The sequence below is a fragment of the Trachurus trachurus genome, assembly GCF_905171665.1.
Source record: "Trachurus trachurus genome assembly, chromosome: 15".
In the NCBI taxonomy this organism is placed as follows: Eukaryota; Metazoa; Chordata; class Actinopteri; order Carangiformes; family Carangidae; genus Trachurus; species Trachurus trachurus.
In genome coordinates this window covers 1,360,001-1,370,928 of record NC_139906.1, presented here as the reverse complement: position 1 = coordinate 1,370,928, position 10,928 = coordinate 1,360,001, and the positions used below count along the sequence as shown (strand labels likewise).

The 10,928-nt window shown below is 43.3% G+C and overlaps 1 protein-coding gene across 1 annotated transcript in view; it reads right to left on the bottom strand.

Annotated features, from left to right (window-relative positions):
* Positions 1-5,148: 5,148 nt before the first annotated feature.
* htr7 (5-hydroxytryptamine receptor 7) overlaps positions 5,149-10,928 on the bottom strand; it is a gene marked incomplete at both ends in the record, with an annotated part of 10,987 nt that continues 5,207 nt past the window's right edge. Inside the window, 2 exons of the mRNA XM_083988645.1 lie at positions 5,149-5,586; positions 8,689-9,190. Coding sequence (XP_083844771.1) covers positions 5,149-5,586; positions 8,689-9,190 — 940 coding nt within the window. The remainder of the gene's footprint in view (positions 5,587-8,688; positions 9,191-10,928) is intronic.

Here is a 10,928-nt window from a genome sequence, read left to right as displayed (position 1 = left end):
ACCAATCATCTTTTTAAATGGTTTTCTGCCTCTCCTTTGTAACTGTTGCTGTTCTAGACACCTGAATCTCTACATCAATCAATCAATCAATCAATCAATCAATCAATCAATCAATCAATCAATCAATCAATGTGAGCTTTTTAAATCCAGCTTCAAAGGTGGTGAAGTGTTTTTATCAGTGAAGACGATCCTGAACAAAACCTGTCAGATCATGAAGTTTATTAAGTTTATCATCTGTAATAGACACTCACATTGTTTTCTTTTCTTTTTTTGGTTAAGGGTTTGTGTTGTTTTTGTTGTGGACGGACCCATGAGGAACACTGACTTTAAAAAAAACAAAAAAACAAAACCCATCAGCAGTGGGAACGTTTCCATCATTGAGCTCCTCCGAGGTGTTGGACCGGCTTCTGGAAACTCCTGCCCCCTCCTTCCATCCCTCCATCTCTTCACTCCTTCCATCTCTTTATTTCTTCTCTCTCTGTCCATCTTTTCTCTCTCCCCACTTCTCTCCCTTCATTTCTTCTCTCTCTCCATCTATTCTCTCTCTCCCATCCTCTCCCCTCTCAATTTCAATTTCAATTTCAATAGCTTTATTGGCATGACAAGACAGTGCTTCTATTGCCAAAGCATATAAGAATAAAATAATAATTATAAAAATGAACAGATGAATAAGTGACAGTCAACACAAAAACTGTCTCTCTTTCTTTATTCCCCCCCCCCCCCCCCCCCCCCCCGGGTCTCCATCCATATCAGCTCTTGACAGGAAGTGGATGAGAGCCACGACGGCACCGAGCCCAGAACAGAACCGACTCCTCGTGTTGTGACAAAGCTACAGCAGCATCAACTGTGAAAAGTTACCCCCCAGTACGTGTCTAATTCCAAAAAGATATGGCTGCCACCCCTAATATTATATTACTGTTTATTGGAATCGTTTCACTGATCATATTGAGTGGGGAAAAAAACGTGGATGTTTCCTAATCACAAATAAGGTTAAGGAGGTTTGTTACAAAATCATACACAAGTATTATCCAGCTAATCATTATATGCAATTGCAAAAATTTTAAAAAGACATTAATATGAACTGCTCTTTCTGTAATTTACATCCAGAAACAGTTATTTTATTAATCCTTAGCAAATTTATTATTGACTCTCTCACTATAGATTTTATTTTACTTTGGGCAACATGTTGTTTTTGGTTTCCATAATTACCCTAAGAAAGAAGGAAAATGTTACTTTTTAATAAATCTGTTTTTATTTCTTGCAAAATTTCATATTCATAAAAGTAAATTTTCTAAGAAAACCCCTTTGCTTTTATGTTTTTCAAAAAGAAATGGAACTTTACTTTAAGCTATAATCACCAAATCAGCAAATGAAAAGGCTATTAAAACCATAGACTTTTGTATCAGCCTTGGCACATGTTCTCTGTATTCTCCTTGTATAGCTACTGTTCCCTGTATACGATTTGTATCTATGTCAACTCCTTTTAAAAGAAACTGTGACAACCCCCCAACCCCCCCGGCTCCAGATGTTTCCTCTGATAACATCTGCAGCCACACATCCACATCAGATAACAACATGGATACGATGATGATCACTGAGCAGCAGCAGCAGCAGCGTCTGTGTCGACTCCTTCGCTCTGATTAAGGCTCAGAAACACAGTGTTTGTGTTTGAAATGTTAAAAGTTGCAGCGTGTAGCTTTTAATGAGCGTTCACAACCAGGTTTACAATGTTCAGACACACACACACACACACACACACACACACACACAAACCCTCTGACATGCTGTTGTTGTTGTTTCAACCTAACAGATTCAACCTAACAAGGACAAATCTGCAGCGTGAACACCGAGTCTGTCCCCACAGTCTGTCAGTCTACACAACAACTACACAACTACACAACTACACAACAACGACAGTGCAGTGTTGAAAATGTCTGTACACAAGATTAAAGATCTGACATCAACATGAAATCAATTTAAATGTTTAATGTGCATATACAGTGATTCACTGTGTCACCACATAAAGATAATTAACAAACTGATCAGAAGAGAATTGATTGACAGGTGTCTTTAAAGGGATAGTTCAACATTTTGTCAAATTGGCCCATTGCCATAATCCCTATAGTCTTATAGGCAGTAGGTTCGTTACCTTTAATTGTCGGTGCAAGCTATTTTTAGAACGGCGGAGCAGAGCCGTGAGCTGCTCAGAGCTACGCTACGGAGGCTCATTATGGGATTTCTTGGTTTCCCTCATCATAAAACTCATCAAATACACAATCCAACAACTCCACAACGCTCTGGTGGACAAGTTGTGAGCTGCACATTCACCACGCTATGAGATAATAACAGAACGTTACCACACAGAGTTGTTTTAGAGGCAAATGCAGAGACTGCTTGATGAAAAACTGTCCCTGAAGGCAACGCGCATCAGAGGTTTTGCATGAATTTCCCTCTAAAACAACTCTGTGTGGTAACGTTGTGTTATTATCTCATAGCGTGGTGAATGTGCAGGTCACAACTTGTCCACCAGAGCGTTGTGGAGTTGTTGGATTGTGTATTTGATGAGTTTGATGAGGGAAACCAAGAAATCCCATGAGCCCCCGTAGCGTAGCTCTGAGCAGCTCATGGCTCTGCTCTGCCGTTCTAAAAACAGCTTGCACCAACAATTAAAGGTAAGGAACCTACTGCTATGACTATAGGGATTATGGCAATGGGCCAATTTGCCAAAATGTTGAACTATCCCTTTAATACTTGATTATCTCATTAAACGTGATGATATTCTACATGAAAAGTCAAATTTTACACAGTTTTGGTTTAGTTCAGGATGATTTTCTTGTTGGGGATTGTGGGCGGGGCTTAAGTGGTGATGATGATGTAACAAGTTTTAGTGCACCAATCAGGGCTGAGTACAGCAATTTTATTTTTCATCAATGAGAATGAGACAGACTCACTGAGCCGTCAGGACTTCCTGTGACTTTGTGATGTCACACCCAAAGCCCCGCCCCCTCACCACCTGGACCCACCGTCCATCCAACACGTTTCTCTGGGTGTTTTATTTTGAAATCTGCTCTGGTTTTCTTTAAAAACTGGATCAGTCTGAAGCTGCGACTTGTTTTTTCCCACGTCACAACTTTTCCTCCACATCGGTCCGACATTTAGAGGAAGTGAGACAGTGACAAACTCCAGGTGAAGACGTTTAGGTGTTAAACTCCAAAAATCCACAACGTTTTTTTTCTTTTCTTTTCTTTGAGGGACGAAAGTTTTTCCTCCAGTTAGAAAAAAATGTAAAAGTCAGAGTGAAGCTCCAGCAGCTTAGAGCAGAAGTAAGTGATCCGGTGGTTTTGGCTAACTTCCTGTCAGCAGATGGAGTTAGCAGCCCCCGCCCTCGTCATGGATCTATTGGTCCTCGTCCCTACGTCACCACATTCACGCGCATCCCTTGGCTGCACACACAGAGAGGACTGCCCCTTTATGCCGTTCTCTCTCCTCATTGGATAAAGGTTGTAGGATACAAAGAAAGTTTTCTCCTGGGCTCAGAGCAGAGCAGAGTGACTGACAGACCCGTGTTTCAGACCAAACACTCTATAGAAGTGATTGCTGTCGGAAGATACAACTATTTAAGACTTATATTAACACAAACATTCACCTTACTTCTGCTTTAAAGTCTCGTCCAGCTGCTGGATTCAGACCGTCGGTGCTCACAGTAAAAACGATGTGCAGGTTTCCATAACGTTCATAGTGTCAGTGCTCAGTGTGTCCCGTTTCTCCAACGACAGAAAGTGCAGCCGCTTGATTTGCACTTTACCCACACTGAAGGTCAGACCGCATCCGAGCGGTATTTGGCCAAGTATAAATCCCACAATGCAGAAGTCCGCCATCACGGGGAGCCACAAGTCACGTTCAGGAAATGCGATTGAATGAATCTCCATAAAATGAAATTAACTTTCTATGTCATAATTATGACTTATTAATGTCATATTTTATATTCATCATGCTCTGTTCATGTTTTTATTTTATTTTATTTGTTTTTCTTGTTTGTTTATTTACTTACAGAGTTGGGCTCATGTAACGGATGTGCACTCACTCCACCCATTAAAGAGGTGCTAACCAACCTGCCAAGCGGTTGTCAACCTCTTGGCGAAGAGGTTAGCATCGTCGCCTCCGGTGCGGGAGGTCGTGTGATCGATCCCCACCTAGGGCAGGCCGTGAGAAACACAACGCAGAGGGCCAGATCGACATCGGCTACACTTACATGTTTATGATCTGAATCTTGCACATAGAGACACTTTAGGAGTAGATGAGACTGTGATCCAGCAGCACTGTTTATTAAAACTGTTGCTGTGCTGTGTGTGTGTGTGTGTGTGTGTGTGCGTGTGTGTGTCGTAGTTGTGCTAGTGTGCGCAATAGCACAGGCTGCACTTGTCAAGTGTGTCCCGATTGCTTTTAAATCTCCCCCCACACACTTGGCCACGTAATCCATGCTGCACACTATATGTAAATATATGTTCCGCCGGCAAAACGTCACCAAAGTGTGTGGTAACCAAGCGCACTGAGTGTGGAGGAACGGGACCGGTCCAAGGGGGCAGTTGTGGGTCTGAGAAGTGAAGTCACTTCCTTGTTCAATAAACTGCAATCCCCTCTTCTTCCTCTGGGGGCTGGTGTCAGAAAGCAGCATTCTCCATAGACCCCCATGTTAAAATCACCCACTTTACATCCTCAATAAACATGTTAAAGTCTGGTGTCAGAACGTTTTTTGGTCTCAATCGATAGTTTCTACCCCCGCACACACTCTGAGGGGGGGGAATTTTTTTTTAACTCTACCGTTTTACTGTTATTAGGTTAAAACTCTGGCCAATTAGGGCGCGGAAACGTTGAGTGACAGGTCCGAGCAGCTCCGTGGACAGCTGCTTCGAGGCCAGTGGGCGGGTTCTCGGCCGGCCAATCCAACATGGCGCTGTTCAGGCCGCCATGTTGGAGTCACAAAAACGACTCCCCAAAACCAATGGGGGACGTCACGGATGCTACGGCCATGTTTTTTACAGTCGATGGACCGGCCCAGCGTCTCTCTGCTCCGCCGGGCGTTTCCCTCCTTCCTCCTCCTCCTCTGCAGCCGAGCGAGTCGAGTCGCCGCCGCCGCTTCACGCCGCTTCACGCCGTCACGTCGGCGTCCGGCTTCTCCACCAGCTTCAGCGCCTCGTGCATGCCGGCGGCCGACAGCTTCCTGTTGATGTTGCGGTAGCGGCAGCGCAGCAGGTTGCTGTAGGTGGTCCGCAGGTCGCGGTTGAAGAAGGCGTAGATGAAGGGGTTGATGAGCGAGTTGGCGTAGCCCAGCCACAGCAGCGTGCGCTCCAGCCACAGCGGCACGCAGCTGCACTCCACGCCGCACACGAAGGGCCGCGCCGTCGACACCAGGAAGAACGGCAGCCAGCAGAAGCTGAAGACGCCGATCACGATGCCCAGCGTCGCCGCCGCCTTCTGCTCGCGCTTGAAGATGGACTGGTTCTTCCCCCTGCGGCGCTGGTGGTGGTGGTGGTGGTCGCCGGTCTTCAGGAGGCGCGACACGCGGGAGCTGCACTCCTCCTCCACCTTTAAACAAACAGGAAGTAAGTAAGTAGGTAAATTCTTTATTGTCCCGAAATGGGCAAGTGTTGTTGCAGCAGCTGCTTACACTGCAAAAACTCAAAATCTTACCAAGAATATTTGTCTTATTTCTAGTCAAAATGTCGTTTCTAGTCAAAACTAATCTCATTATAGGCTACCTAAAATAAGTATATTTATACATATACATACATAGTTATACTTAAAAAAGTAGCTTGTTTTTAGACACTTTTTTAACTTATTTCAAGTCTATTTTCACTTGAAATAAGTAGAAAAATCCGACAGTGGAGCTTTATGAATTTATTCATTTTATTAAAAACCAAAGATGAACCGGTGCATAAAAAAGAAAAGAAGATTGTTGTTTTTGTTTTTTGAGTGGAGCAATGTTTTTTTGTTTAGTTTTTTGATCAAATTTGCCTTTGATATTATCCCAGCCTATTTTGAATTCTGTTGTATCATAGTGATCTATATAGTCTTTATCACAAACTAAAACTGTTAAGTTAAAAGTGTCACTGATGTAAATGGTTACAGCAGAGGCGGGTCCACCGTGGTGGCACGGGGGGGCACGTGCCACCCCTGCAATCTGATTGGCCACCCCGTGTGCCCCCCCAATGGTCATTGTCCTGTCGTAATGTCAATCACTGCCGCCGGTGACAGGTTTCTACACCGTTTTTTTTAAATTACCGTAGATCTTAGACTGTTCGCGCAATCAAAAAAAAGGAACACGGTTTCTGAAAGCAGACATTCTGCGCTTTTCAGTGATATACAGGTCATTACGGTAATCCCAGGCACAGCGTCACAGCAGCCCCGGGAAAGCCGAGCTTTGAATGAGGAAGGAGAGAGTGACTGAATGTGACGGAGCTGTGTTGACAAGTGAGATTTTATTGGACTTTACGTGTATTTTAGTGTGTTTTTCACCGTGTGTTGTATCCGTGTGTTCTTGCTGTGTTATTTTCCATGGGTTTGCCTTTTTTCGCCGTGTTTTTCCTATATTTTTTTCTCACTCTGGACATTTTGAGGAGGTCGTCCGGGAAGATAATAATACCCAGCACGTTCAGAGATGGAGGAAATTCATCTGAATTTGGGTGAGTAGTAAAGATTGATCATGTTTGTTTTGCTGTTTCAATTTCTGTTTCTTTCTTTGTTTTTTTTTTATATAGGCTATATCTCTGCTGCTTCACTAAACACTTAATTTCAATATTCTTCTGTTGCTGTTGCAATATTATCCTGCTAGTTTCAATAATGTGGAATAGTAGTTTTGTTTATTTTACTGAAGGTGTCTTACTTTTATCTTTATTGTGGACACTGCTGTCATGTTTATTACTTTTTTTTTTATTCTACTGCTGATCAAGTATTTTCTTTGAGATGAATCTGATCTGATCTTTTTTACTTTCAGGATGTCTTCTGAAGAACAGCCATCAACAACACTACAAGTCTTTGCCAGCTGTTTTCCTGTCCCTACTTGCACTGGAGAGATGGAGAAAGCAGTAGCCTACACTGTCTACAAAAGAAACACTCAATGGAAATGTCAGCAGTGCAATGTAGGTCTCTGCTTACAGCTGAACAGGCATTGCTGTTTGCAGTAAGTTACCAGCAGGGCCAAAAACGCCTGGACCCACTTAAGAAAAATGAGACCTAAAACAAACAACTACTGGTTCAAAATTGACATAATTGTTGTTTCTAGTGTATTATAGTTCAAAGTTCATTTTGTACATTCAAATTATTTTATCCATGTATATTCTCAGTGCCTTATTGAGTAAAAACCACTAAAAATTCAATTCTGTTTTTTGTGTTTTTCTGTTATTACACCCTGTTATAACACTTATATCCCACAGTAGAGAAAAACAACTGTCAGATGTTGAAATAAGAAGTTGTCCTGAAAAAAGGGACAAAAGCACATACTCAGCAGACTGTATGACACTTTTACAGCTAAAAAAACAAAATAAGTCCAGGTGGACTGGTTAATATTATATAGGAGATAAAGGCACTGCTACGTTTACTGTAGGCTCTTAATCAACTCTGTACAGCAAACATCCTATAGTGTTCTGTATAGTAAATATAGAAAATGGTGTAAGATTGTTATTGCTCTCAATTTTCACCATTTGAGTAATGTTCATGCTAAGACTTCTTATTTACAAGACAGAGTTGATTATTGATTGACTATCATTTTAATATTGACAAGTGGAAAATGAGAAGGTCACACAGGCATCTTCCTTACAAGTTGAAAGATTTAATGTGGCCAATAAAAGCAAGATGAAGACGTGTAACTGTACAATATAAACATTCAAGACAGCGATCAGTGGCAGCCTTAATTTTTGTTACTTTTGGGCGGCCCCCCCAGATTCACTGTTGGTACCCCCTGTGCCACCCCTCAGAAAATATCCTGGACCCGCCCCTGGGTTACAGCTTGGAGTGACGGTGAGGTATTGAAAAATATTGAGAAGGTCTTGAAAAAGTCTTAAAGGTATTAGAATTAAAGCAGAAGTAAGCGATATTTTTGTGTTAATCTAAGTCTTAAATAGTTGTATCTTCCGACAGCAATCACTTCTATAGAGTGTTTGGTCTGAAACACGGGTCTGTCAGTCACTCTGCTCTGCTCTGAGCCCAGGAGAAAACTTTCCTTGTATCCTACAACCTTTATCCAATGAGGAGAGAGAACGGCATAAAGGGGCGGTCCTCTCTGTGTGTGCAGCCAAGGGATGCGCCTGAATGTGGTGACGTAGGGACGAGGACCAATAGATCCATGACGAGGGCGGGGGCTGCTAACTCCATCGGCTGACAAGACGTTATGGTGAGTTCAGGGCAACCCGTAACTCGTGTTTTTCCGACCTGTGAAGTCGTACCAGTTCGATCTGGTACGAGTTCACGGGTCAGAAGTTACGAGTGGCCGTTATAGTGACTTTCACAGGCAAAACAGGTCGGAGAAACACGAGTGGGTTGCCTGGAACGCTACAAAGTCGTAAGTTGTGACTTGAAGCTGTAATTTACGGTTTCAAAAGCCTGCCTGGAACGCAGCATTAGCCAAAACGACCGGATCGCTCACTTCTGCTTTAACCTCAAGATTCCTGTATAAACCCTGAACAAACAAACCTCCCGCTGCAGCTTCAGCGCCGCCGCCACGCAGTCCAGACTCTCCTCCTCCTCCTCCTCCTCCTCTTCCTCCTCTTTCTGCTTCTCGCCCTCGGTCCCCTCCGTCTCTCCGGACTCGGGCGGCCGGTGGCCCCCTCGGCCCCCCCGCGGCGCCGGCCCTGCCCCCGCCCCCGCCCCGTGGCCCCGCTCGCCCTCGCCCTGCCGGGGGAAGCCGGTGATGGTGTGCTTGGCGGCGCTGAGCTTGGCGGCCCGGTAGATGCGGTGGTACATGATGAGCATGACGGACATGGGGATGTAGAAGGCCACGGCGGTGGAGTACACGGTGTAGCCGAAGTCCTGGCTGATCAGGCACACCGCGCCGTCGTTCACGTTCTGCGCCCAGCCGAACAGCGGCGGCAGCGTGATGGAGGCCGACAGCAGCCACACGCACACGATCATCTTGGCCATGCAGCAGCCGTTCTGCCTCACGGGGTAAGTTAGGGGCTTGGTGATGCCCAGATACCTGCACACACACACACACACACACACACACACACACACACACACACACACACACACACACACACATCCTTGTAAATATATCTTTGTGAGGACATGTCATTAGCCCAGGGATCCCCAATATGCGGCCTGTGGGCCACATCCGGCCCGCGAGAGCAAAACATCTGGCCCGCGACGATTGTGCCATTCCGAATGTTTACTTTCATGTTTTACTTTTCATGTTTCCCTTAATTATTTTTGAAAAAGGGGCGTCATTCCGAACCTGAAAAAAAGTGTGCCGTTTTGATGTTGGTTAAATGTGCGGATCGATTGCTGCGGTAGTACAATGGATAAAGTGCAATAAAGTGCAATTTTTTCTTGTTTGACCCTTCGAGACTCCCATGCCTAAATTATTACTTCTAGAATGTACTAGGCCGATGCTTTTCATCAATTTTATCAACAATTATAGCAGCAACATTATCTTTGTACAAAAAAATCAACTTTTTTACTAGCACAATGAAAAAAAAAAAAAAACTGGACGTTTTGGCCCTCGGCTTGGCACACTTCATATATTTTGGCCCTTGACGAAAACTAATTGGGGAACCCTGACCTAGCCCCTTACCCTAACCTTAAAGGTGTACAGAAAAGAAAATTGAATTTGAGCCCACTTTGGGTCATAAAATTAATGTGATAACTCATCTTTCAGACGATGTAGGCCAAACTTTGTGCAAAATTCTATTTTTGAGTAAATCCGGGATGAAAGTGTGTATTTTTTTTTTCCGCATTGGATAATGCAGGCGCACGGATTATACGTCAGCCTGTACACGATTCACCAGCCACTGATATTGGATCCGTCATCCGTCATTCAAACGTCTGAGACACGCACACACACACAGAGCTCGGGCTCGCCCCAAGCTTTGAATATCCCGCCCGCTCGATAACGACCAATCAAATTCGTTTTCCTCACTCGGGTAAACTCGTGTTGCAGCTCGTGACAACTCGGCGCGACAAACAGGACAAACGGCCATTTCTGTACACCTTTAACCATCCAAAACAAATGCCTAAACTTAACCATTACTCTAAACCTAATTATAACCTAACGTCTTAACCCTCAAACAGCCGTTGGAAAAAGTGAGGACCGGCCAAAATGTCCTCACTTCCCAAAAATGTCCTCAATCTGTTGGTTAAAAACTCTTTACGGTCCTCACAACGTAGCATGTACAAGAACACACACACACACACACACACACACACACAGAGGGGGGGTTGAAGGGGGTCCCCAACTGTTCTTGAAATTTTACCCCATTTTTCTAGAACTTTTTTTTTTTTTTTTTTTTTTTTGAACTCTTACAACTTTTTCTACAATTTTTTTTTAAAACTTTTTTTTGGAGAAATGTTACCACTTTTTTCTAGAATTGTTTTTGAGAATTTGTACCACTTTTTTCTAGAACCTTTTTTTTTTTTTTACTTTTTTTTGAGAATTTTTACCACTTTTTCGCCAATCTTTTAAAAACTTTTTTTTTTTGAGAAATTTTACCACTTTTTTTCTAGATTTTTATTTTTTGAGAACTTTTACCACTTTTTCTACAATTTAAAAAAAAGAGAAATTGTACCACTTTTTTCTAGAACTTATTTTTTTTAGAGAATGTGCATTTACACTCATTATTGAGACAAATCTAACCCCGTACAGTCTCGTCTCCTGGAAATTACAGTTCACAGATTCTAAAATTGATTCTGAAAATGTTAGAAATGAATCCCACATT